The sequence below is a fragment of the Ruditapes philippinarum genome, unplaced genomic scaffold (genome assembly GCF_026571515.1).
Source record: "Ruditapes philippinarum isolate M1 unplaced genomic scaffold, ASM2657151v2 ctg318_1_1_1_1, whole genome shotgun sequence".
NCBI classification, from domain to species: domain Eukaryota; kingdom Metazoa; phylum Mollusca; class Bivalvia; order Venerida; family Veneridae; genus Ruditapes; species Ruditapes philippinarum.
Genome location: NW_026861802.1, coordinates 51,645 through 79,473, shown reverse-complemented (window position 1 = coordinate 79,473; position 27,829 = coordinate 51,645). Strand labels below are relative to the sequence as shown.

General features: G+C 32.6%; 1 protein-coding gene across 2 annotated transcripts; it reads left to right on the top strand.

The window, feature by feature from the left end:
• Positions 1 to 1,968: 1,968 nt before the first annotated feature.
• Positions 1,969 to 25,683, top strand: LOC132716864 (coiled-coil domain-containing protein 57-like). Of its 2 annotated transcripts, XM_060700195.1 has the most exons (24): positions 1,987 to 2,120; positions 4,197 to 4,306; positions 4,698 to 4,809; positions 5,143 to 5,297; positions 5,694 to 5,862; positions 6,714 to 6,835; positions 7,511 to 7,599; positions 11,546 to 11,703; positions 12,057 to 12,131; positions 12,726 to 12,926; positions 14,069 to 14,227; positions 14,439 to 14,601; positions 15,191 to 15,325; positions 15,765 to 15,839; positions 16,069 to 16,165; positions 17,267 to 17,461; positions 18,418 to 18,518; positions 19,646 to 19,846; positions 20,107 to 20,166; positions 21,555 to 21,786; positions 22,371 to 22,540; positions 23,250 to 23,337; positions 23,710 to 23,928; positions 24,945 to 25,683. In XM_060700195.1, the coding sequence occupies exons 3-24, from the start codon at positions 4,724 to 4,726 to the stop codon at positions 25,133 to 25,135; spliced, it is 3,141 nt and encodes a 1,046-aa protein (XP_060556178.1). In that variant the 5' UTR covers positions 1,987 to 2,120; positions 4,197 to 4,306; positions 4,698 to 4,723; the 3' UTR covers positions 25,136 to 25,683. The 2 variants fall into 2 exon arrangements, with proteins under 2 accessions (XP_060556177.1, XP_060556178.1); XM_060700194.1 differs by lacking the exon at positions 4,197 to 4,306 and having other exon boundaries at positions 1,969 to 2,120.
• The last annotated feature ends 2,146 nt before the right edge of the window (positions 25,684 to 27,829 follow it).

The window sequence follows — 27,829 nt, the reverse complement described above, 5'->3', positions numbered from 1 at the left end:
AAAGAAAAAAAAACACAACAAAGAAACTAAATTATATTGTAATGTGTATAGCATATATTTGCTACTGCATGTACATGTTATTATTATTTTATAAAACGTATGGAAAATCAATCAGGTTAATCTAGTATACTGTCAATAAAGCAAAACAAGATGTCATGAAAATATTCCATCCCAAATAGTTAGCGTATCTTTGGGCTGAGCTCGGGCTGCAGCCCTGAAACCGGGCCTGAATCGGCCACTGTGTATTGTATTGATATTTGTCGTAATTTTGGGCGATGAAAAGTTAAAATATTTAAAATATACGTTAAAATATTAGGTAGTTCAGTATGCATAACATAATTGTTAAACAACCTTTTGAAATATATTGCATATAGTCTATTCCCGTGTTATTTCCCAGGATCGTATATTTAATGTAAGCCAAGCTTCATCATTATTGCATTAGAAACCATACCCTGAAGTGGATTGAGGCATTTCTCACTGGCCGCTATCAGCGCGTAGTCGTTGTTGGAGCAACGTGCGACCCAGCACCAGTTATCAGCGGAGTCCCCCCAAACAAGCGTGCTCGGACCCATACTCTTCCTGGTCTTCATCAACGACCTGCCACTTCATGTCACGTCCAAGGCCAGGCTCTTTGCGGTCGACTATGTGGTATACCGGAAAATCGCCATTGAAGAGGACTGCCACATTTTGGCATTTGTGGGAGAAACGCTGGGGCATGAGTTTCCACCCAGAGAAATGCAGCATAATCAGGGTCCACAGAAAGAGGAACCCCATCATATATCCGTACTCCTTGAAGGGCCACACAATCGAGATGGACTCGACAACCAAGTACCTCGGAGTCCATATGTCTGGAAACCTCTCCTGGAACCAACACGTTGACAAGATTGTGAAGAATGGCAACAGCACACTCGGCTTCCTTCGACGCAACCTGCGCATCAGCAATGAACAGGTCAAGAGTACAGCTTACATGTCACTCGTGCGACCAGGCCTTGAATATTGCTCCACCTTACACGCAAGCTCGAGATGGTCCAGAGGAGAGCTGCAAGATATGTGACGAACCGTTACCACAACACCAGCAGCGTATCCTCCATGATCCAACACTTGGGTGGGAGACATTAGAGTCACGACGGACCAAATCCCAACTGACCATGATGTTTAAGATCACCAATGACCTTGTGGACATACCAGTCAGCGATTACCTCACCCCTGCCCCGAGCCGCACTAGAAGTGACCACTCAAAGAAGTTCCACTTCTACATCGTACTACACGAACTCCTTTTTGACTCGTACAGCCACAGCCTGTAACAGCCTACCTGCCCCCGTTGCAGAGGCCCCTGACTTAGTATCCTTCAAGCAGGGGTTATCATCACTCACATTCTAATCCGCCATTAGGAGCCCAGCTACAAGTACCCACTAGTGATATCCAAGGCTGTGCCGGCCGCGGCCACCGTAACCGGAGAGGATTGGGTTGAAGAGGCGAAAATGTAGCTGGCCAGACCTTTTGTCTATATCTATTTCTTTTGACTAACTTTCTATCATTTCATGTATATTTCTTTATCTTGACCTAGCACCAACCGTCGCGTTATAATCAAGTGTGATTGCGCCGACGTACGATGTAAATGTAGATGTATATCTAATACGAGTCCAGTTTCGTTACCATTTAAACATGATTGTCTAAAATACGAAATTAAAATATTTAATTTGAAAACTTATTTCGCTATAATTGTAATGTCTAATTTTTTGTGCAAATACTTTAGGTAATATACTGTATTTTATTAAATAGAAATAACTGAAAACCATCATACTTTATTGAAAGTCTGTAAAAAAACATGCAAGTCTATTTCACTTTTATTGAAAAACTCTTTCATGAATAACATCTGTAACAAAATACAGGATTGGATCTAATTGATACGTATGACATGTGGTCAATTACATCTAATACAATCCCGGATCCCGGTTTTCTTTTTCTTTTTAAACCCTAGTTCATATCGAATCCTCCTTTTGACGTTGTTTACAAATGGCTTCATACTGCAAGTTTTAGCAAGAACATTGAATTTAATTGTAAAATATTCCAGATACCCATATTTGTATGGAGTAATTTTCACACATTGTCGGCAAAGTGTAAGTAAACGCTTGTGTTTTCGTGGTTATTCTATTATTTGCTATAGATGTAAAATAGATGCGTTTATTGTTTTAAGTAAACGCGTTTCGGATATGGATAAAGTTGGATAGGAAATACTATCAACTTATCACGTATTATAGATTCTTACTTAATTTCTTTGATAAAAACAGTTACTCCTTTGGACATATTCCATTATGAGAATGCAAGCCAAAACATGCATGTGGTTGTTACTAAGAATTTAAATTTTAATCCAGTTTTAAATTATTCTCGCACATAGCTAATCATATTCATAATAATATTTATTTAATGAAACAAGTATTTCAACATCGTTCTAAATTCTAGTAACAAAATATTGATATTGTTAGAAAAATGTCTATTTCACTGTGAAACATCAGTTACACCGACTGATGTTGGCCAAAACAATTCAGAGTTACTGGCATTCGAGCAGTTCCCGTATAGAATCAGTACCCGTATTTTTGGTTTAAACACTTGATTTATACTTGCTAATTCTTTAAAATTGATATCAAATCAAGCAGATGAATGAAAAGACAAAATCTAGATGTCAGTTCGGCAATACGTATAATTATAAAAAGTTTTCATTTTAAATCACTTTCACCTGTGCGTTGTTTCATTTTAAATCACTTTCACTTTTGCGTTGTGAAAACGTGACCTTATAAGCATTGGGGATTTCCATCCTTGTGTGCATGCACAACATTACTGACATATGAGGCCTGCCAAAGCATTTTCCACTTATACTGCCTGTGTACAGGTAAGTGGTCAATGTGATGAAAACCTGTTTAATTATCAGAATTTTTACCTGTGTTACTAATACAATATTAAATAATTTTATGACTTGAATAAGTAAAATATCATGCAAACAAGCACATCATTGTATGTGAATGGGTTTGGGTAACGGTACCTCTAGGAAAATGGTCTCTTTAAAAATTATAATTGAAAAATAGGTCTGATATAACAACATTGTATACTTATACAGTCAACTATCGTTATCTCGACATCGCTTTTCTCGATATTTCGTTATCTCGATGAAATTTTGAAAGTCCCTATTTTCTTCCTTCTTTATCTATATTGGAAATATTTGTTTATCTCGATATTTTTATTTTGATATTTTCAGTATCTCGATGTAAAATTTCAGCCCCAACAGTTATTTTCACACTATTATCCTTTGTTTATCTCGACTAAAAGTTTTCTTTCATCTGTTCCCTTCAGACGTGTGAAAAACAAAAACTATAGACGATAATTGCTCAATAGTGCGTGTCATAATAATGATTATGTTTGTAACAAGTTTAGCTGTTTTTATAAAAGTTAATTTATTTAGCATATTGATTGACTTATGTCCAAAATGAGTGAATTTTACGTTCTTTATAAATATTCGAACACTGTATCAATTCATTACGACTTTAAATGTAAATGAAATAGTGAAAGTATAGAAACGCTATCGTTGCAATATTGTTTAACAACATCACCACCAAATGAATCAGCGGTCGAACAATCTCGAGAAAGACCCAATATCTAACCCGGGAGGATGTCCGGATCAACCACCCTGAAAACAAATGATTTCACTATATTGGTGTATTACTGAGTAAACCTCACTATGTGTTTTTATCACAGACACCCGTTTTAACGCTGGTAAACATCCGCTTATGTTACTTTGTTAAATATTGACTAGGCCTATGAAAACAAGACATGGGGATATCATAGTTTATTTGACATAAGGTATGCACATGTCTTTTGTAAAAAATCAGTTTCTGCCTTATTCAAACCCTAATATGTTTATCTCGACATTTCGTTATCTCGATATTTTTTGGACGGTCCCGATGACTTCAAGATAACGAGAGTCCACTGTAATGGGTTATTTTTAATGTATGGGAACTACTTCTTTTTATACAAAATAATGGATAATTTTGGTACCCTATATCAGGCCTCATATTCAAGGGTTATTCTATGTTTAGAACATAATGGAATTACCATAATTTGTGTGACATGCCGAATATTGATGTGTAACAATAAACTTTTTGGTTAGTGAGCATAATAAAAATATTTTTAAGTAATTACAGTTTTTGTATGGGAACTGCTCGTATGCCAGTACATACATGCAAGACCTCAAATGATGTAATACACTATAAAGACGGGCACACTTAAGACCTTAAGCTTGTGGATTGTAACTGTAAGTGCTGTTTGCAATGTGTGAATTACTTTCTTTGTTCACTTAACAATACATGTAATTGTATTTTTAATACATTTTCATGAGTTTTCATAATTATGAGTCTGGAGGCATCCCCTAAAAAAAGAAAGATGATTGATCTACAAAAACTGTTTTAAAATGATTGACTTGAAACATAATTATGCACATTTGTTGTTTGGTGAAAATAGTTTAATGGAGTTTTTCATTGCTGGACTCATGTTTTGTTGTATGGGACTCAAAACATAAAGAAACCGGAATCCTTGGGACTCTCAAAACGTAAATTTGAAGTAAAACTAGAACTTTAAATAAACATTCTTTCAAATGACTTTTTGTATTTTAATGAATTCAGGTATGACATTTTGCTTCATTTCAGGTTTGGTAAAATAGATATTTTTAAACATGGATGGCGGAACAAATGAAGCTGATCATTGGCGGGAAGTGGCTGCACAAAAAGAGAAGGAATGGAAACAGGTTACAGAGCAAAGGTGCATAAATTATATGCATGATTATAAATTTAAAAGCTGAATATATTTTACCTGTAATATGTTTTTTTTTTACCAGGAATGTGTCTGTTAACTTATAAGTGTCAGCTGTGCTTTTTTTAATGACTGAAATCAGAATATAAGGTTGTACTTTAAAATCACATAAACATTGTAAACGTTCATGGTGACTTCCTATAAATTTTGCATATAATACTACATAGCATCTAGATATAATAGTATCAATTTTTAGAGATATATCACAGTGTCTTGAAGATGAAAGTTTGTTATATGTATATTATCAAATTCAAGTATTGAAGTGATTGTTTTTCCCTGTAGAATAAATGCTCTTGAGCATGCCTGCCAGGAGAAAGACAAACAACTGACTGAAGAAAGGGAGAAGTTTCATAAATTAAAGGAAGATTTTAAGTATAACCTCAAGCTGCTGGAACAGAGAGATCAAGAATTAGACAGATATGATGCTACTTTCTCTGGTATGATCATTCTTATTTATGTGAATTATATCATTAAAATAAGCCATCAGACTATAAGACCAGAACTTTAAACAAAGCATGAAGGGGTAGTAATGTAAGAGTATTCTAATAAAGTACTGAGGGTTCAGATGCTTTGCTTAATATAAATGTCATTGGTCAATATATTTTTTATGTTAAGTGTTAATTTTGCCGTGAGCTGTTTGTCAATTAAACTTTATGTCCACCCCTGCATTAATTGTCATGGTTATATAAGATTCTTTTTCATATAATCCTAATATTTTTAAGCACATGTGGCTTTATATCAGAAAGGCATTGATTGTGCAAAAAAAATATGTAAAAAAAAGATCCTTAGTCTACCATTTTATCTCAAGCTTAATATTCTTAATCTTATTACAGACATAAAAGCTCAACTGAACATGAAGAATGCAGAGGTCAGTGAGTGTAAGATACATGTAGATGAGTTAAAGACACAAGTCAATTGTGAGATCAAATCACGAGAGGAATTACAACTTCATTACCAGTCCAGACTACGTGAAAAACAGGCTGAAATTGATTCCTATAGAAAGTAATGAACTTTTATATGGGTTGTTATAACAAACAGTTTAACCCTAAACTATTTCTCAAATGTATTTCTGCAGCTTCCATTTTTGAACTTGTCCATTATCAATTTTGGGGATATCAAGATGAAAATTTTAAGTTATTTAGCAAAACAGTATAGAGCCTGATGAGACAGCATGAATGTGCACTCTAGCCTGGCTTTATACTGGTGGCAAAGGCTAAAAACTTCACATACTTGATATCTGTGACTAGCACAAGTCCCATATTTCTGAGTTACATCTTTATAGAGTTATGCCCCTTTTCTTACTGACAAGCACTGTGAATAGTAAATATGCTGTCAGATAGTTCTACTTTTGTTATTGTTAATTGTGAAAATAATATCATTTGACATTAAAGTAATTCAAAAACATAAACATAAACTGGATTAAACTTCTAGATATCAATTGGCATATTTACTTATCATTAAAGTAAATACCCTTAGATCAATGGATTATGTACTTGAGTATATGCAAAAACCTAAATTCCTCTGCAATGAAATTCATTCATTTAGATAAGTTTCGAAATTTCTCACTTAATGCAGGTGTACCATAGATTAAAACCCACAAAATTATACATTTTGTTTATTAAACTTAAAGACTGTCATTACATTAAGACCAGTTTATGTAGGAAACCACTTACGAAAGACCACCATTCTGTTTTTGTTTATTTTGTTCAATATTAGTGAAATATTTCGCTTTTGCTCATTTTCAGCCAAATTAATCATCTATAAAGAGATTGTCCACCAAATTAGATAAGTGTAGTTCTTTTGAACTGACTCAAGTGTGAAATATTTGTCAATATGTAAATGCAACTTTTCAGCACAAAAGATGGTGAAATTCAGGAAGAAAGAAAAGAGTTTGAATCATTCAAGCGTAAACTTCAGCGACAACTCACCCAGCTGGAGGAAGAAATGGATGCTCAGAAAAGGGAGCTAACTTTAGGTAAAGTTTTTATGAAAATGGTTTGAAATTCAGGTAAAATTTAAAGATTTGTAAAATGAATAAGTTATATGTTATCTGTCATTGTATGGAACATAATGTGTTTTTACTTGTTTGAGTCTGCCTGCTTTGCTCATTAGGGGAGCATCAGGTTTGTAACCCAAGACTCAAGGCTAAATATCTCTGTGACAATATATTTCACACATAGAGTGCCAGTTTAATGGTCATTTGTCTCACACAGCTGATTCTGTCATCATGTTAGATAAGTAGTTGGTCACTTGTTGGGAAATAAGTATTTACTTGTTAGTTATCAAGGAAAGTTGGTTTGGAAGAATAGCAGTCAAGATATGACAAAACTATGTTAAAATTGACATAAAAACAAACCAAACAAAGAAAACAGCTTACATAATTAAAGACAACATGAACAGAGTATAAATGCTGTGTAAAATTATCTCAGTATGTACAGTAGTTGTTAGATCACCTTTCATATGATAATTATTTTCTATTCTAACCTGATGTGCTTTTAGTAAACTGAAGTTTGAAGGTGAATGGCAATACTGTTTTGATAGGAACATATCTGTTTTTATTATTTATTTGATACACCCAAATTTTGAAATGCTTGAAAGGATTAATTATTAAAATCTATGAAAATTGAAGTTACTTTTTACATAATTTCAGGTTTCGAAGAGGCCATGAGGAAAAGGGAGCATGAATTTAGAATTCAAGCTGATGAAATGAGTGCAAAAGTTCTGGAACATGAGTTAAAGGTAAGACTAGTTTGTAATAAAAGTATTCTTAGTTTTAAGGTGGTCCAAACAATAACCACCCAAAACAGTCAACAGGTGTTCTTTTTAGCTCGACTATTCGAAGAATATGAGAGCTATTGTAGTCGCCCCGGCGTCTGGGTCAGCGTCCGCATCGGTGTCTGCGTTGGTTAAAGTTTTTTGTAAAGTCAAATATCTCAATTATTACTTGAGATATTCAATTGAAACTTACAATACTTATTTATAGTAACAAGGTTCATCAGATTGACAAGTTGGATAACTCTGCCTACAATATTGACAGAATTATGCCCCTTTTTAACTTAGAAATTTTGGTTAAAGTTTTTTTTAAAGTCAAATATCTCAATTATTGCTTTAGATATTCAATTGAAACTTACAATACTTATTTATAGTAACAAGGTACATCAGATTGACAAGTTGGATAACTCTGCCTACAATATTGACAGAATTATGCCCCTTTGAAACTTAGAAATTTTGGTTAAAGTTTTTTTGTAAAGTCAAATATCTCAATTATTGCTTGAGATATTCAATTGAAATTTACAATACTTTTTAGCTCGACTTTTCTATGAAAAGGGGAGCTATCCTACTCGCCCCGGCGTCGGCGTCGGCGTTAGCGTTGGCGTCACACCTTGGTTAAGTTTTTCGTACCACCCCACTTTATTTCAGAAGTATTACAAGTATGGCTTTGAAACTTACCATACTTGTTCACCATCATAACCTCCATCTACAGACAAGAGTACATAACTCTGTCAAGGTTTTTGACAGAATTATGGCCCTTTTTTGACTTAGAAAGTGTATTGAGCTTGGTTAAGTTTTTTGTACCACCTCACTTTATTTCAAAACCATTGGAGGTATTGCTTTGAAACTGACCATACTTGTTTACCATCACGACCTTCATCAACAGACAAGAGGACATAACTCTGTCAAGGTTTTTGACAGAATTATGCCCCTTTTTGACTTAGAAAATACATTGAATATGGGTAAAATCCACTTATTGCCTTAACCCTTTGAGATATTGCTTTGAAACTTTTAATGCTATTTCACATCATTACCCCCATCTGTACGCAAGAGAAGGTAACTCTGTCAGGGATTTGTTTTAAAAATTAAGGCCTTTTATCGACTTAGAATCTTGGTTAACTTTTTTGTACCAGTCAACTTTTTGACTGAACTGGTTGAGATATTAAATTGAAAGTTGGAATACTTGTTTACCATCATGGTCCCAAAACATGGGCAGGAGAAGGTAATTCTGTTAAGGATTTTATTTGAATTATGGCCCTTTTTGACTTAGAAACTCAGTTAAAATTTTCATTCTTGTCCACTTGTTGACTTAACCATTTGAGATATTACTTTGGAAGTTGGAGTTCTTATGTGCCATCATGAGACCTATCTGTAAGCAAGAGAAGATAACTCTGTGAAAATGTTTCTTGATTTGTACTTAGAAATTCCTAGTTAAAGTCTTGTGTGCCCTTAACTGTCAAAGTTTTGTTTTATAGGCAAGCACTAAAAAAGTCGAGCGCGCTGTCCTTCTGACAGCTCTTGTTTATAGTAACAATGTACATCAGTTTGCAAAATTGCATAACTCTGCTTGCAATATTTGCAGAATTATTTGCCCCTTTGAAACTTAGAAATTTTGGTTAAAGGTCTTCAAAGATATTTACTTGAAACTTTACACATGCACTTAGGGTCATAATTGGAGGGTTATAATTGTATGTCACTGACCAAGTTCCATAACTCTATCTTGCATTAAGGCTGATTCATATCCCCTTTTCTACTTAGTCTCTTGGTTAATTTTTACATGCAAGTTTTACATATCTCAATAACTATTAAAGGTATTTATTTAAAAAAAATTCACATATGCATTTAGGGTCATAATTGTAGGTCACTGACAAAGATCCATAATTATGTCTCCCCCACCTCGGGGGGAGACATATTGTTTTTGCCCTGTCCGTCCGTCCGTCCGTCAGTCCGTCCGTCAGTCCGTCCGTCCGTCCATTCTTCGTTTCCGGACGATAACTAGAGTTCTTTTTGACCTACAGCTCTCAAACTTCATAGGATGAATGGTCTTATTGAGCAGATGATCCCTATTGTTTTTGGGGTCAGTAGTTCAAAGGTCAAGGTCACAGTGACCGTTGGTCAATTTCTCGTTTCCGGATGATAACTAGAGTTCCTTTTGACCTACAGCCCTCAAACTTCATAGGATGATTGGTCTTATAGAGCTGATGATCCCTATTGTTTTTGGGGTCAGTAGGTCAAAGGTCAAGGTCACACTGACCGTTGGTCAATTTCTCGTTTCCGGATGATAACTAGAGTTCCTTTAGACCTACAGACCTCAAACTTCATAGGATGATTGGTCTTATTGAGCAGATGATCCCTATTGTTTTTGGGGTCAGTAGTTCAAAGGTCAAGGTCACAGTGACCGTTGGTCAATTTCTCGTTTCCGGATGATAACTAGAGTTCCTTTTGACCTACAGCCCTCAAACTTCATAGGATGATTGGTCTTATAGAGCAGATGATCCCTATTGTTTTTGGGGTCAGTAGGTCAAAGGTCAAGGTCACAGTGACCGTTGGTCAATTTCTCGTTTCCGGATGATAACTAGAGTTCCTTTTGACCTACAGCCCTCAAACTTCATAGGATGATTGGTCTTATAGAGCTGATGATCCCTATTGTTTTTGGGGTCAGTAGGTCAAAGGTCAAGGTCACACTGACCGTTGGTCAATTTCTCTTTCCGGATGATAACTAGAGTTCCTTTAGACCTACAGACCTCAAACTTCATAGGATGATTGGTCTTATTGAGCAGATGATCCCTATTGTTTTTGGGGTCAGTAGTTCAAGGTCAAGGTCACAGTGACCGTTGGTCAATTTCTCGTTTCCGGATGATAACTAGAGTTCCTTTGGACCTACAGCCCTCAAACTTCATAGGATGATTGGTCTTATAGAGCAGATGATCCCTATTGTTTTTGGGGTCAGTAGGTCAAAGGTCAAGGTCACAGTGACCGTTGGTCAATTTCTTCATTTCCATTCCTGTTTCCATTCACAGTTATTCTCAGCAGTGGGGGAGACATGCGCTTTTTTTTAAAAGCATCCTCTAGTTCTATCTTGCATTTAGGCTGATTTTTCTTCCCTTTTTCAACTTAGAAATTAATGGTAAAGTTTTGCTTGTAAGCTGTTATCTCAATAACTACTGAAGGGTTTGTGCCTTTTTTGGGACAATTTTATGCATTCATAATAATAAAGCAGTGATTTATTTGATAAAACATCTTAATAACAAGCCTTTGTACCTTTTCTGTCAAATTTATGTATTCATACCTTCCGAATAGTCAAGCCAATACTGTATAATTAGACTCTCTCTAAGGCCTATAACATGAATTTATCAAAAGAAATTAGCCCTTTTGTGAACTTAAAAAATTTAACATTATCAAGGCTCTTTTACTATCAAGCACTTAGAATAGTCGAGCATGCTGTCCTACCGACAGCTCTTGTTATTTGTCAGAAAAGGTGATGATGTCATAAATATATATATATCAAAACCTTTTAAATTATATGATTTGGAATAGTAGCTTAGTAGCTGAAGAATTCTTCCCCTCAATGGCATCACAGTTTTATAATATATGAATATAATATATCAAAATGCGACATTGATACTGTCAACAGGGCAGACTGTCACTTGAAAGCCCAATAGTGACTTTCTGTTTCAACATTTCACTGTGTCATTGTCATGTAAACTACCATATAACAGGATATGTTGTTTTACCAAACAAAATTAAACATTAATAAAATAATACTCACCAATCTTAAAGCTGTTTTTCATTCTGACACTGAGTATCAGTTATTATTTCATCAGTTGTATAGAATTTACATTAATTATTCTAATTTTGATTATATTTTAGCCTCTGATCTTTAGCAATTCCTTAATTATTTTGATATTATTAGGCTAAGTTACTAAGCAAGGAGCTAGACTTGGTGCGCTCTGCCCAGGAAAAGAACAGTCAAGAGTTTGAGCATGTTGAAAATAATCATCGTGCTTTAGAGAAAAAACTGAAAGAAAAAGACTGGGAGTTACAGGACATGAGAGCTATGAAAGATGCAAAGTATGTTTAACTTATTTTCAGGAGAAGGATTAGACTTTTGATTCTGTTAAACATTATAATTGTTATTATACATCCATATATAATATTGCTCTGCCTTTGCAGTAATACTGTATTGAAAATATTTCAAGAAATTGTTTTTATGTATGATGAAGAGATATTGGCATGTTTTTTCTCTCCTGAATAGAAAATCAATTTGCAGAAAACTTAAAAAAAACAACTAATAGGTCCTCGATTAACAAATTTCCTTAATTGATAGTAACTTCAGCAGAATTTTTAAATATATTTTATGGCAAAAAAGAGTTTTATCCAATATTTAAGAAATGTTTTATTATGTTTTATATTTCTAACTTTAGTATCTCTGACCTTGAAAACCAAGTACAACAAACTGAATCTGCAATGAAACGATTACAGGAAGATTTTGAGAGGAAGTAAGTATAATCTAATACTTCAGGCACTTAAATAATTTTGCATCAATAACCAGCACATAGTTTACATTAAATTATTAGTTATCTAACTATTGTTTGGTCTTATGTCTTTTTTGTAGTTAATTGATGTCAAATCACAGTTACAATGTATCTGCACATTATAATTATAAAGCTCATGTTGGCACCTTTCTAGAGCAACTAACATACAATGTACTATGTGAAGAGTGTTATCATAGGAAAGAATTTAATTTCTCTAGCTGGTTTTGAATAAATAAAAGCTAGGGGAAGTTAAGTTGATGTCAGCAGTATGAAACCTTAAGCTGATGAGGATGCATCTTTTTACCTGACAAAAGTTGCGCATCTATGTGGCAATTTTGAGTCATACAACTAGTGTATGTAATGGAAACATAACTTACACATTCATGTCTATTTTAGACTTAAAATTAATAGTGTTGTTGTTGTACATATAAAACTTAGAATATTGATAATCTTTGAATGTGTGCGTTTAAGAATGTGATAAGTAGCTTACAGAAATAGCTAGGTAGATTTTCTATTTGTAAGCTTAATTTGAAGTAATTTATCTTTATATATCTACAGACATTCAGAAATGGACAAATATTGCCGAGAAAAAGAAGCAGCTCTCTCAACAGCTAAAGAAGCAATAGCAGACAGGGAGAGTGAGTTACAGAAAGAGATTAGAGACCTCACTTCTAAATTAGAGGATGCTAATGTAGAGATCAGAAAATTACAGTGGGCAAGACAAGACTTAGAGAAGGAGAAAAATTCATACATTGAAAAGTAGGGCCATACTACTGTAGTCTGTTTGGTGGTGTTTTTAAGTTATACAGAAACTATTAAGGTCATTAAAGCCAATTCACAACTTTCCTTGTAGAAATGTGCCTTTGTATGCATTATTATAGGCACCTGCAGAGAACCACTGACCTTCTGAAAGCTAGCTTAACTGGATAGTTTCCTCACATAAAAGAATCCAAAGTTCCTGGTGGATTTTTAGTCAATAATTTGAATCTTTTGGCAATGAAGGCCAAACAATTTGAACTGAACTTTACATACTGGTTTTGTATATCACCAGGAATTATATTAGAACTACATGTAGTGATTTCCCAGTAGTCAACATCTGTAAAAGAATTGTTGTTATGAGTCCTAAATCATTTACAAATGATAGTGTATCTGAAGCATTGATAGTTGCATAAAGTCATTACATAATTTTGTGAGTGTCTCACAATTTGGGCATTGAGATGTTTTACAGTTTTGCTGAGAACTTTATTTCCACAAAACATATTTCAGTCAATGTATTTACAAGCAGTTTGTAGAGCATATATGAGGTTGCAATAATGGAAGATTAAAACTATTTCTTCTAAGTTTGTGTGAAAAGTGATCAAAAAACTTGGTATAAAATCTTTAACAATTGATGGCTACAATTGATAATATCCTTCAGATTCAATTTGATAATGACTAGTGATTTCACTTTGATTTTCCAACACTAGGTAAAACATTTTATGACAGAAAATGTACTGCAGCTAAGGTTAAATATGTTTGATTTTCCAACACTAGTCACTAGTTAAAACATTTAATAACAGAAAACATATTGCAGTAAAGATTTAATAACTTTAAAAGAGACAGTTGTGATTAAAGGTAATAGTTTAATGGCCTTAAAAAGGATGATTGAATTCATTATGAGTTATGGCAAGCATGAGTTGTGTTGTATTATTTGTACAGACTAAATCAAACCAAGTCTGGAATTGTCGTATGTTGTTGTTTTTAATGCTTCTAAGGGATCACCCCCTTATATATTTATTTTGTTATTTGATACACTTTTTTTATTAAATGAACAAACTTTTGTAATGTTTTGTTAGAAGACATTGTTTTGGTGTCCATTTTATGTAGAAGCAAAAGTAAGTGTTATTTTAATTTGTTTGCAGACTTCAAGCTCAGTCGCAGGAGTTGAAGGATAAATGGGACAAACAGATAGTACAGGTGTCGAGGAACCAGGTGGGTAAGGATATAGAGCTACAGAACATGAGAGAGACCGAGGAAAAATTGAGATTAGAAATCATTCAAAAGAAGGAAGATATAGAAAGGTTTGACAGTTTACTTGATGTAATATCCATTAATACAAGGCATTTTCCTTTTTAAGGAAATTTGATTTTACATTACTTTCTTTCAAATTTTTTTTATAAAATTAATTCTGCTTCGTTGAATAATTCTGTTGATTTGGAATTAATATCTGTTTGATAATAAAAATTATACCTTTATGTCTATGATAGTTTATACAAGTATGTACTGTTATAGATATAAGAAGGAATTAAGCTGTTCAGTGGAGAGAGAAGCTTCACTAGAGCGGAGTAAAGCTCAGATGGAACTTGACTGGCAGAGGAGGTACGAAGATTTAGAACGTCAGCAGTATGAAAGGTCGGAGGATCTGGTGAAAAAATTAACAAGAGCCAGGGATGAGGTATACTCAAACTTTTTATAAAGTTTGTAAAGTTAAGAATTTCAAATTCATGAAATTTAAGAAAATTATATAAGTTTCAGCATTTTATTTGACTAAATGAAAATGTTTGTTAGCTTAGAAATTATTGTTTAGAATTATCTTTAAAACATTTTGTGGAAAATTTCCATTAAAATTTTACTAAAACTTTGTTATACCAAGATGCTTTACTTTTCTCAAACGGTGAATATTTGTTGGCTTGACTATTCAAAGAAAAGGGGGAGCTATTACACTCACCAGTCGTCCATGTTGTATTCACATTTAGGTTAGGTTTTTGCGTGCAAGTTGGTATCAACAAAATCCCACACCTATGTAGGAGCATAAAAGGAAGTCACTATCCAAGGGCCATAACTCTAACATGGACTTTGACAGAATGATAGCCCTTTTTGAACTTAGAAAATTATACAATATCTTATTTTACCATCAAGCAATAAGAATAGTCCAACATGCTGTCCTACCAGCAAAACTTTTTTGTTTGTTTTTTGTTTAAAAAATGATGTGAACATCTAACTCTCATTATATTATTGTATTAAATGGAACATTTGTTTACAAGGCACAAGCTACAGTAAAGGAGAAACAGAGAGAATTACAACAGAGAGATGCTATCATAAAGGTGTTAAAGACAGATAGACAACAAGCATTTGAAACTTTAAAAAGGCATGGTATCCAAGTAGATAAAAACATCAAAGTAAGTAAATCTTACTAGTGTAGATGTTCCTTTAACATTCCATTCAATTTCTACTTCAGACTGTAGATAAGAATGTGTGTAATTGAATATAAATGTGTCAAGTTATATGTACTATTATAGTTTATTTTTAGAATAGTTTTCCTTCTGTAACAAAAAGGGTCTAACTTTGTTTTTTAAAGACATCATACAGCTGCCATTCATGTTATGATATCTCCAGTGCAGGTGCTCTCTCTTGTCATAGTGATACAAATTTAATTTATATGCATGTATATGTAAGTTTTGAAAACCATATTCTTAGACTATAAAAGCACAAAAATGTTGGAATTGATGTTGTTGTATTTGTGATAAATTTTCTTTCTATTCAAGAACACATTGTTATTTAGAGGATAGTTTTCAAAAACAAAAAATCAATTTTTATGATTGTTGTATACATTTACAGATTGATATAGAAGAAATGTCAATGGCAACAGATGAAGAGATGCAACAACTGCGTGAACAAAATGAAAACTTAAAGGTAAAATGATAATGCCAGGATTTCATTTGATAATGCAGTTATGCATGTTAACAATGAAAAATTTCTATAGCCATTTATTGATACATACTAATTCATAACCACTGAAATAAAAAAAATTCAAACATCAGATTTTAGAATTTTGCCCAGTTTTTTATTTATGTATATCATTCTGAAGCATTTTATATAGATATGTGTATATAATTGTTATTATTTAAATGATTTAAAATAGATGGTTATACGTGAGATGAGAAGTCAAATGGAACAGTTAGGACATGATATACCTGTTAGTAATGTAGAGATAGAGAAGGATAAAGGCTGTTCTGAAGGTATGTTTGAAATATCCAGTTTGTTGCTTTATGTTTAACCTATCCAAATATCACAACAGATACTTAGACAACATGTTTTGATATATAACTAAGATTAAGAACTATTGAAGTACAGTAGAACTAAGGTTAGTCGAAGCTGAAGGGATTTGCATAAAAATTTGGACGTATCAGGACTTTGACTCATGAATTGGTCTCAATTTCACGACAATATTCCGAGCTTCTGAAGTTTACAAGCAAGTTACAAAAGGCATAACAAAAGCAAATGGCGATAACTAAACCAACATATAGTAAATATATCTCTTGTGATTATCATGCGGCACCTCGTCACAGAAGTTCACAAATGAAAGTAGTTGTTACTGTTTACTTTCAAATACCACATCGGCAATTTGATTGGTAATAATTAAAGCATTTTATCACACATTAATACATAGCGCACACAAAGGCTATTAGAACACACATCTGTGTTATTTACACCTGTCACATAAGTTGAAATTATCTTCTCACCCAGAAAAAGTGTGAAAAAATGTCTTGCAGGTGTCAAAATAATCGAAGGACTTCGACTTATTTGTGGTAAATTGTTCTCAATTTAGTCTATATGGACCATGAAAAAAGTTTGACACATCAAAAATATTCCGCACATAAAATTTCGACTCGTATATAGGTTTTTATAAGGAATATATAAGGGGAAAATTGAGACTACCAGAGTACGACTCACAGAAGTTCTACTGTATTAATCTGTTGTTGTTTTGTTTTGTAACAGAATACAAGATAAAAAAGATTTGATAATCAATGGTGTTTGCGTTGTTTGGTTAGTTTATGTTTTGAGGTAAAGAATTATAAAAACTTTCCACCTTGATGGAGAGAAAGAAACTCCTAGAAACCTGATTGTCTGAAAATCATTGTACCAGGAAGCTTAGCCATTCATTATAAATTTCTGCAAATTTCTAAATAATTCTTCACATTTATCATGCAAAACAATAGAAGTAAAAAAGAATGTAAATACAAGGTTTTTCTTGTTTAATCATTAATCATCTATACAAAAGAAAAGACTAACAGATATTCCTTTGAAGCTTCAAAGCTTTGATTGAATTTATTTTCTAGATTATGTATCAGGCCTTGAGAAGGAATGTAGAAATTTGAGGAAAAGAAATCGAGAGTTAGAGCAGGATGCTGACGTATCTCGTAGATTTGGTCGTGCAGCGCCACCTGTCCAAGGAAATGAAGAAGAGGTTTTGACAGAAGTAAAAGATAACATGCTTGTGAAAAACCATATACAGTCTTTGAATGAAATAATTGGTAATTTTTTTTTTCTAATGCCATAACAATAACTCGAAACAAACCTGCAAATCCTTGCAGCCAAACTATAAATCAAGATTAACCTGCAAACCTATGCAGCAAAACAAGACAATCTACTGTTAGCTGCATAATTTATCGTTTTCAAATGTATAAACAATAGGTTCAAAGCAGCAGAAAGGGGAAATGTGAATTAAGTGGTATAGGTGTCTGCTTCACAAGCCAAGGATTGTGGGTTCAATCCCTTCTTTGGTCACAACTTTGTCTTTTCTTTTGTCACTTTATGGAACAGAATTGAAGATGGTTTAAATAAGTCTCAAGCTTTTATCAGAAATGAGTTGAAACAAATATTTTAAAACTAAAACATTAACATGTTACAACTTAGGCATGGTTATGGTTTTTACCACAGGGACCCAGCACAGTGTTGGGATAGTGTCAAAAAGTAATTCTAAAAAAAATTTATACTGTATATATAATATATATTATATATAAAGTATAATTTTTTTTCTAGAATTTTTTTTACACTATCCCAACACTGTGCCGGGTCCCTTTGGTTAATACTGTACTAAGTTTAGCTGAATGTACTGCCTTATCAATTTATTGTTGTGTTTGAGTATCATGCTAGAATTTATATAATTTTATACCTTCAAAATTGCTGTCAGTAAAAGAACAGCCTTTCTGTTTTATTATCACTACTTGTATTTTTGTGATATTTACACTATGACTATTGCTATTATTCCTAAACTTCTTAAATCTCATTTATCTGCTTTCTTTGATTGGTCCATTACATTGTTTATATTAATTCGTTTTTTCCTCACAGCAAATCATTTGATTTTAGTGTTTTCGTTTGTTCTTAGCAAGGAACTATAGTGGCCTGTTATGATTGATCTTCTCTTGCATATGTTAAAATATTGACATACAAATTTCATGTAATAACATGTTTGTAAACATGTTTGTAGGTGGGTTACGTGGGGAGAAGGTGGATCTTTCTGCTCAGCTCAAGAAACAACAAGCACATGTTCTGTTTCAAGAAAAAAATATAGAAAACATTAAAAAACAGGTGAGTTTATTAACTTTAAACACAATACTATAAATTGAAAAGGGATTAAAAAGTGGCAGCTGCATTTGATGTTACATGTTTCTAAATTTGGACCACTGATACCTCATAAAGAAAATGCTGAACTTGTGTTTCAGAGTATGTTGTAAAATGTACAAAATCAGGATGTGTAACTTATAGTTTATATACACTGAGACTGATAAAATTATGTTAAAGCATGTTAATTATTTGTGTCAAAGACATTATGTCTGTAAAATATTATGTCTGGGGTAGGTGCAATTGCAGATGCATGTATATACATGTAGATATAGTAAAATCTCTGAAAACCGGACCCTATCCAGACTTGACCAAAAGTCTAGTTTTCAGAGGATTCTGAGTTTTCACAGGTTTTATTTATTGATAATTATGATGTCTTTGAACAATGACTTTGTTCAATCATTTTGTATTTGCTTTCCAACCCTTTTGTCTAAGTCATATTTGAATTTCATTTTGCAATATATGTCTTGAGTAATTATATTATGCAAATCTATAAATATAATTCAGAAAATTAGAAATTAAAACAACACATTGTCTGAAATATATCTTTTAATTGGTACAAGATCAAAATTTTAAGTAAAACAGGATTCATTTAACAAACTTTCCCAATTCTTTTCGACATTTTATATATAAAAAAAAAACAACAAATTTAAACATTAAACAGGGAAAGACACAATTATGATGAAAGAGCTATAATTTAACACCTGTATAGATAAAACGCAGGTGACCATTAACTGGTGGGATTATGTTTTAATCTACATTCAAATACACAGAAAGTTGACACTTAAAAATGTTGTTCGGTTTTCAGAGGAGTTTTATGCATGTTTAACATTAATAGCCATGGAAAATTGTCCGGTTTTTCGGAATTCAGAGGTTCTGGAATTTTTAGGATTTTTTTTCGATGAATTTATAAGGAGAAAATACGGACTTTCAAAATCGTTTGGTTTTGGATGATTCAGGTTTTCAGAGGGTTTGGTTTTCAGGGTTTTTACTGTATATTAATAAAAAAGTTTTTCATAGCAGTACATACAGAATTGATTAATATGTCCAAGGTATAAAGTGTTATAATGTATATAATTATGTATATAATATAGCAAAGAGAGAAGCAAGTTGAGCTGGAGCAGTTACAGTATGAGTTAGGTGCTGCATCTCGTAGGTCACAGACAGAGGTCACCAGTCTACGTCAGAAAGTCTCAGAACTAGAACTTCAGTTGCTAGAAACAAGAAAAGAGGCGGACGAATATTATCGTAGTAATCTGGAACGAAACATGGAAGTTACATCACTTGGTCAGGAAGTACGTAGAATAATGAGTCTTAGTAAGATTGTAATGTAGATGATTATTCTTTCACATATTATATTTTTGCTTTAAATAGGTACTAGGTTTTGTTGCTATCAATTTATCCTGTAGATTTATTATATGAACAATAGACTAATGTATTACATGTATTAATGGTAAGTACAGTATTCTAAAATTTTCAGTAAATAAGAAGAGGTTAGTAAAGTTTTATATAAAGATAGATTCTACAGTTCTGTATGTGTTGTTTTCTTTTTCAGCTTTCTAATTTAAAGATTCAACTGGCTGAGAAAAGACCTGGGATAAATTTTGGTGCACAAGTAAGAATTGTTATATACTAATATCTCAATCTTTAAGGTTTGTTTACTAAAATGATTTAAACAAATTAAATCCATTTCAAACCTTCATTTTATACAGCATGTAATGTACATGTATATACCTTGTCAAGAAGAAGCACAAAATAGTACATAGATTGTTTTTTTCTTTCGTTTTTTTTGGAAGTGTATCGATATAAATGTAAATTAATGATTTATTTAATACTTAATGCAAAGCAATTCCTGTCCAATTAAATATATATTTTGATAAATCACCAACAATTTAAATATTATTCTAGATACCTTTATATGTATTTCCACCAAGAAAATGTGAAATTATCACAGCAACACTGATTTACAGTTGGTAGACACATACATTTTATCTTGCTTCAAATCTGTCTGCCTAAACACAAGCGTAATGTTTGTCAGAGTTTTGATGCCACAATTCTATGTATAATATTTTCAAGCTAACATTTCATCATTAATTATTTACATGAAATAATAGATATATTGTGGACAGTGTATCTATATGCTATTCTATATAAAGACACATAAAATAGATCACAGTGTGGCACACCATTTTTTTTGCTGTTTTATTTTCAGCTGTATAGTTATAACTATTTGACTAAATTGTTTGAAAAGGAAGGCATGTTTACTACTGGCATAATTTTAAGGCTTCTTTGGTTTATGTGATAAAACAAATCTTTTATGTGTGTTTGTCCATATTGAATTATTAAACTTGTTAAATAAAAATGATAAAATACTTAGCAACGCCTTATATTTTATCAGTTTATTTCAACACTTTAATTAATTAATATGGAAGGACACACCTTAATTTAAAGATCCTGTAACACTTTTTTTTCATGGTTTTATTTCATAAATATGATGCTAAAATTAAGATTTGTCAATATTGTAAGTTCCAAGAAGCATTATTTATAAAGATATTACCGCATTTAACATTTCATGTAAATAAAGGGAGGTAATAAGAAATTAATTTTCTATCAATTCTAAGTCAAATTTTCCAATAAGAAATGAATGCATGTAATTATTGATTAAATATAATGTGCACAAATATTTGCAGTACACATTTTACATATTATTCGATGTTTGCAAATTGTTTTGTTTGCATAATTATATACATATATAATTTTTTGCAAGTGTGGTATACACACAGTTACAATATCAATCACAAAACATACAGGATCTCTAACAAGAAAAAGAATCATGATTAGATTGATAGTTGTTGAAGAGGGATCATTATAATGTAGATAAGTACATGTTTTATGTAAAGTTGATAAGTATAATTACTTTTTATTCATTATCTAAAGTTTTTATTTTGTTATGTCATTGCATTTTATTCAACAATCTCTGTAATATTTATTAATATTCGGTAGGAATTGCTAATTCAACAACTTCAAGATGAAATCATGAGTTTGAAGAAACAAGGCGCTGAGTTTATGTCCAATGAGCATGATGATGGAAGACATGGGCAAAACAAGGGCTCTCAGGTACAAGCTCTGCAACAAAAACTCAGGAATGCTGCCAGAAAGATAATGGAATTAGCAAAAGAAAAACAACAGTTAATTGAGATGGGCAACAAACTGAGATCTGAACTGAAAAATTCTGGTATGCAGTCTAACATTCTAACTTGTTTTATAGATAATGATTTTTTTGTCATGATCATCAGTATAATAAATTGTTCAATATATAGACACTTTAATTTTATTTCAAATTGAAAGCAAATTAATTATAGTTGTTTAATTGAAATTCATTATTTATGATTACATAGTTCTCAACTATTAGCTGCATTCACATTCACTTCACTAAGGATTCATGTTCATTCTGATTACAAAATTTATATTAGTTTAAGTTCATTTTAGTTATCATGCTTAAGTCACCTCTTTATTTATTTACTTTCTTACCAAGCATAAAATTGTGTGTTAGATATTTTACATTTATGTTCACATTGTAAATAATTTATTTGCCAAAACATGATTATAATGCTTTGTTATGATAGTCATGTTAATGAAGTTCCTTTAAGTCTGTGGAAATATTTCATTGTTTGACATTTTAGTGAGGTTTTAGGCTCTATTTTCATTTTTTTTTTGTTTGTTTCAATTCAAAAAGAAAGTTGTCCAAAAACAAATAAATATTTCATTATTTCAATGAAGAATTTTTTTCTGTTTGAAAATTTACTTTTTTCCTTTAAGGCATTGATAAGCCTGCAAAATTATCAAGTAATAAGCAACCACTGCGGATTTTACAACCACCAATCAGGGAGGAGGATTCTGATCACATGACATCATCTCAGCCACTGTCTGAGCAGTATTCAAATAAACTGAGTCAGTTAGAGAAACTACAATATCAGCTTACAAGACAGGTTTGTTAATTCTCTTGATAATACCTTAATTTTATATTCAACTAGGAAAAATCTTATGGTCATAATGCATTATTATAGTAAATGATATAAAAAATATACTTCATGTTTGAAAGTTCAGTTTGTATGACATTATGATGAAAAATGAACACAGTATACTTATCACTGTATGTCTAGCACCTATCATCTGTGATAAAATCTGTTATTTATGCTCTGCTGTAAGTGTATACATGCATTCGCAGTTGTTATAAAAGCTATTGTGATCTGGTTTGAAAATAGTCAACAGGTAAATGAATAAAAGTATGTCCTAAACTGAAGCTGTACCTAAAGTATGTCCTAAACTGAAGCTGTACCTAAAGTATGTCCTAAATTGAAGCTGTACCTAAAGTATAGCCTAAACTGGAGCTGTACCTAAAGTATAGCCTTAACTGAAGTTGTACCAAAAATAAAAGAGACACACTATTGTTAACGATTTTCCGAGACAGTTGACTTGTTGTTATACTCATTGTTTACCTAAAGGCAAATGTGTATATTTTTATGTAGTTAATTGCAATATATGCTGTTTATTATACCTTTCAACTTTTTTTTTACATTAAAACTATATTTTATACATGTTATTTTAAATTAACGTCACAATTTATGTAAGATTTCAATCAGTAAATATTAGTTAATCTTTGAAAAAAATGTAAATTGAGTGTATTTATGAATGCAGGAATTACAGTATGCTCAGAAGTTTCAAGGTAAAACGGATGAGTACAGACCTTCATCTATTCTCAAGAAATCATCTGCTGTTAGAGATTGTAAGTAATACATGTAATATAAGAATTATTTTAATGATTATAGAGTTATATAATCTAGGACAAAATCTGTTTGAAATGAAATTTGCTTGGCAATTAATGTCTTTGGCTATTCTGACATAGCAACCAATTGCTGGGCATCACTGAGTTTTCTTTGATGATGCAAGCTGGTCTGTATGTTGTAAAATTAAGATTCCTGATTTCTTGTTAAAGCAGGCAAGTAGTTTGAATTGCCTTAGTGTAATGGAATGTATTAATTTACAGTTTTTCAAGTGTTATTAAATCTAAATACATAAAAGTTTTTTGTTGCCAACATTTCCTGTATGAAAGGAAACTGATTGCAATATATTTACTAATAAACATTTAATCTGACAGCTATGGACACAGAGATAGATGTTCGAGCGAGTATGAATACAGAAGGTGGAGAGACTGTTGCCTCTATGCGCAGTGTGCCAGACACTGTCAGGTCTCAGTTAATGATGAGTATGTCCTCAATGGGTGGAGAGTCACTACAGGAGGTGTGGAAAATGTTGGAGGATGGCAGACCATCACCCACCCCTAGATTATCTAGTCCTCAGAGGAGATCTACTCAAGGTATTTTATACATAATTATACTTATTAAATGTGTGTCTTACCCCCACAACCCTTACTTTGAACTTTGATTTCTATTCAGCATTGTGCTGAGGTCACTTACTAATCATCAGCTTATACCAGATTTTTACTTTGTTCATATCTAATATTTACTTAAAAAATGATGAGTTGATGTAAAACTTATTGTTGCAATTTGCTTGACCGTTTGTAGGTTTTTTATGAAACTCAGAATTACCAGATGATGATAGATTTATATTGTATAGCTCTTCATAGTTAATATGTAGTTACTATTAGTAATAAGAACGTTAAAATGTCTCTGACACAAAACAATGCAAGTCTAGACATTAAAGGTTATACGAAAAAGTATGGTCTATTGCTTTAAAATATTTTGGAGACTTTATTTCACATGTCAGCGAAGATTTTGCATTTTTAGCTTGCCTGAGCAGAAAGTGCTCAAAGGTGTGCTTTTGTGAGGGCAGTGTGTCCATCTTTATCAACAATTTCTGCAAACAACATCTTCTAACCATTGGTTGGATTTTCACAAATCTTTACAGGAATTATACTAAGGTGGTCCTCTATAAAAGTTATATAAATATTCTGAGTTTGATGCATAAGTAGAAAAGATTTAGACAATGAAGGCTTCTCAGAAACTACAATGTCATTGTCATGAGCATAGATATCTGGCATGTTACACCACCTTGTGGTCCTCTACAAAAGTTATATAAATCATACTCAAGAGTTAAAATTGATCCCACCAATGGGTCACTTAATTTATGTAGACTTTATTAAACAGGAAAACACTTTCAAATCTTCTTTTGGAATTTTGCAAGCCCAGAGCTTGACTATTTGGCAAAAAGCTTTGCTTAGTGATCCTTAACAAAAGTCAATGTGAGCTAATTACTGACTTTGGCGTAACAATTATGGCATTTGCAAGCATATGAACCAGGGCCATCATGGCTTTCTTGTTTTAAATCTTTGCCAGTGATTATATAAATATATGTTGTTGTATTTTGTTTCAGATGAGAACTATGACTCAAACGAGTATACCAAGGAGAGTTTATACCTTTCTGGGAAACATACAGGTTATCAGAGACCAAAATCTGAAAAGAAATTATCAGAAAAGGCTTCTGGAAAAGTGTTTAAAAAAGTTCAACATAAACAACCTACAGTTAGAAATTATAATATAAAAGATGATAGATCATCTAGATAGCATAGTGTTTAATTAATTTTAAACCTTCTGATAATACACATTCTTGTCAGTCTTTACCTTAAATTGAAGACATACATATTAATATACACATTCAAAAAACGTACCGTAGCAAAAGTCAGTATTGGGATTTAGTGCCTTTAATTAGTTTGAAAGTTTGAAAATATATAATCTGAAACTGATTTAATCTTAACTATGGAGAGTATATATGTTCAGTAGAATGATGAAATAGTTGTCATGGTTCACATCATGATATAGATGAGATTGTGATGATTTACCTGTTGCAATGACATGAATATCGAAGTGCATATCAAACAGGAGAAATGCCATTATAGAACTAATGATTTTGAACATGCATTTTACAGCAGGAATCGTAGTAAAGAAAAAGGAATTGGTGATGTTGACTGGATGGAAACTGAGAAATGGAGAACTGTCAGAATATATGATATCAAGGAAGATGTCAGAATTTTTATTTATTGTAGAGAAATGTGACATTTCTCATTTATCTGTGATATTTATCTTTTAGACATAATATATATATATGAAAATTATTGTGTTGTATATATAATCTTTGGTTGCTATCAGTTTATATGTCTGATAGCTCGTGTCAGTCATTAATTGGTTTAAACATATTTATTAAGGCTTGATTGCGAAACAAGTTCTTGCAACTTATATTAATCAATTTCGAGTCCGCTTCCTGGAACCAACCAGTACTGGTGTCATATGAAGAAAGATGGTCGTGACCCGAGTAGGGCTCGGACCCATGATCTCTGGGTTGAGAGGCAGACACCTTAACCACTAGGCCACCGCTAAACCATTGAGCGATTCACAGCAAGTTAAGCTGTACTAATCAAGACATATAAAAGATAGAATCTGCATATTAACATTTTAGTAACAGAGGGCGCCATCAGATCAGGCAAATGTCTTAATAATCAGTTCTTAATATCGCTTACTAACAAGCTTCATGAACCACATGTATATTCAGAACTCTGCCCTCTACATTTACTGTATTTTCTGAAGAACTTTGTCAGTATGTCAAATCTATTTTGGAAACGGGTAAAAACCTTTGTCTGACTAAATTTTAGGTAAAGAACAGAAAAAGTAGAAAGGGAAACGGTTGTTTTTATATGTAGGTTTTTACACAGAATTTGATGTATTAGGTCTACAGCCTTTAAGTTTTTGAAAGTCCGGTCATATTTTCGTGAAATTTTGTTCAAATTTTAGTCTATCAATAGATGAAACACATTGTCCTGAAAGGTTGAAGGAGTTGATTATAAACGTGAAAAGAGAATGAACAAGTAATTGCAAAAATGGGTATATTGACAATTTTAACGTTGATAAAAGAAGTAATGTTGAAATATAAGTTTATATATCGGTGACCAGATTTATTGTGTCGCCTTGAAAAAGGCGACATATAGGGGTTACTTTTGTAGTCGTCGGTGTCGGCGTCCCCTTAAGCTTGTCCAGAGCATAAGTCAGTCATTATAAGTCGGATTGACTTCAAACTTGGTATGCATGCTTCTTATAATGACCCGAAGTGCAGTGCACAAGAACCAGTACTCTGCACTTCTTAATTTTTAGCTCACCTGTCACAAAGTGACAGGGTGAGCTTTTGTGATCGCTTTTCGTCCGGCGTCCGTCCGTAAACTTTTACTTTAAATGACATCTCATAAACCACTAAGCCAATTTCATCCAAACTTCACAGGAATGTTCATTTGGTGGTCACCTTTAAATTGTTCAAGGAATTTAATTCCATGCAGAACTCTGGTTGCCATGGCAACCGATAGAAAAATCTTAAAATATCTTCTTTAAAAAAACCCAAAGAGGGAGAGCTTAGATATTTGGCATGAAACATATTCTAGTGAGTGTCTATAAAGTTTGTTCAAATAAAAGCCCTGGGATCAAAATTGGCCCCGCCCCAGGGGGTCATTGATTTTCCCTATATGCATATAGTAAAAACTTAAAAAATCTTCTTTTAAAGAACTCAAAGAGCTTGAGCTAAGATATTTAGCATGAAACATGTTCTAATGGGTGTCTACCAAGTTTGTTCAAATAAAATCCCTGGGGCCAAAATTGGCCCCGCCCCAGGGGGTCATTGATTTTTCTTATATGTATATAGCAAAAACTTAAAAAATCTTCTTTGAAAAAACCCAAATAGCTAGAGTTTAGATATTAAGCATGAAACATCTTCTAGTAAGTGTCTACAAAGTTTGTTCAAACAAAAGCCCTGGGGTCAAAACTGGCCCCGCCCCAGGGGTGTCATTGTTTTTTACTATATGTGTACAGTAAAAACTTAAAAATCTTCTTTTAAAAAACCCAATGAGCTAGAGCTTAGATGTTTAGCATGAAACATCTTCTTATGGGTGTCTACCAAGTTTGTTCAAATAAAAGCCCATGGGTTAAAATTGGCCCTGCCGGGGGGAGGGAAGATCAGTGTTTTTCATTATATGTGTGTAGTAAAAAACTTTACATCATGAAACATCTTCTAATGGGTGTCTTCCAAATTTGTTCAAATAAAAGCCCTGGGGTTTAAACTGGACGCGCTCCGGGGGGTCTATATACAGGTGAGCGACCTCAGGGCCATCATGGCCCTCTTGTTTCTATATTGTTTATTCAATGAATATTTAGAATAAGAAATAATAACAAAATTATAAATGTCTTTCACATGATAAACTTAATAAAATTAAAAAGCCAAAC

Bases quoted from the DNA above. Each gene is read 5' to 3' on its own strand.
- LOC132716864 (XM_060700194.1), top strand. From the start codon at position 4,724: ATGGATGGCGGAACAAATGAAGCTGATCATTGGCGGGAAGTGGCTGCA. The intron at 7,600-11,545 runs GTAAGACTAGTT...TGATATTATTAG, and splicing joins TTCTGGAACATGAGTTAAAG to GCTAAGTTACTAAGCAAGGA. The intron at 17,462-18,417 runs GTAATTTTTTTT...ACATGTTTGTAG, and splicing joins GTCTTTGAATGAAATAATTG to GTGGGTTACGTGGGGAGAAG.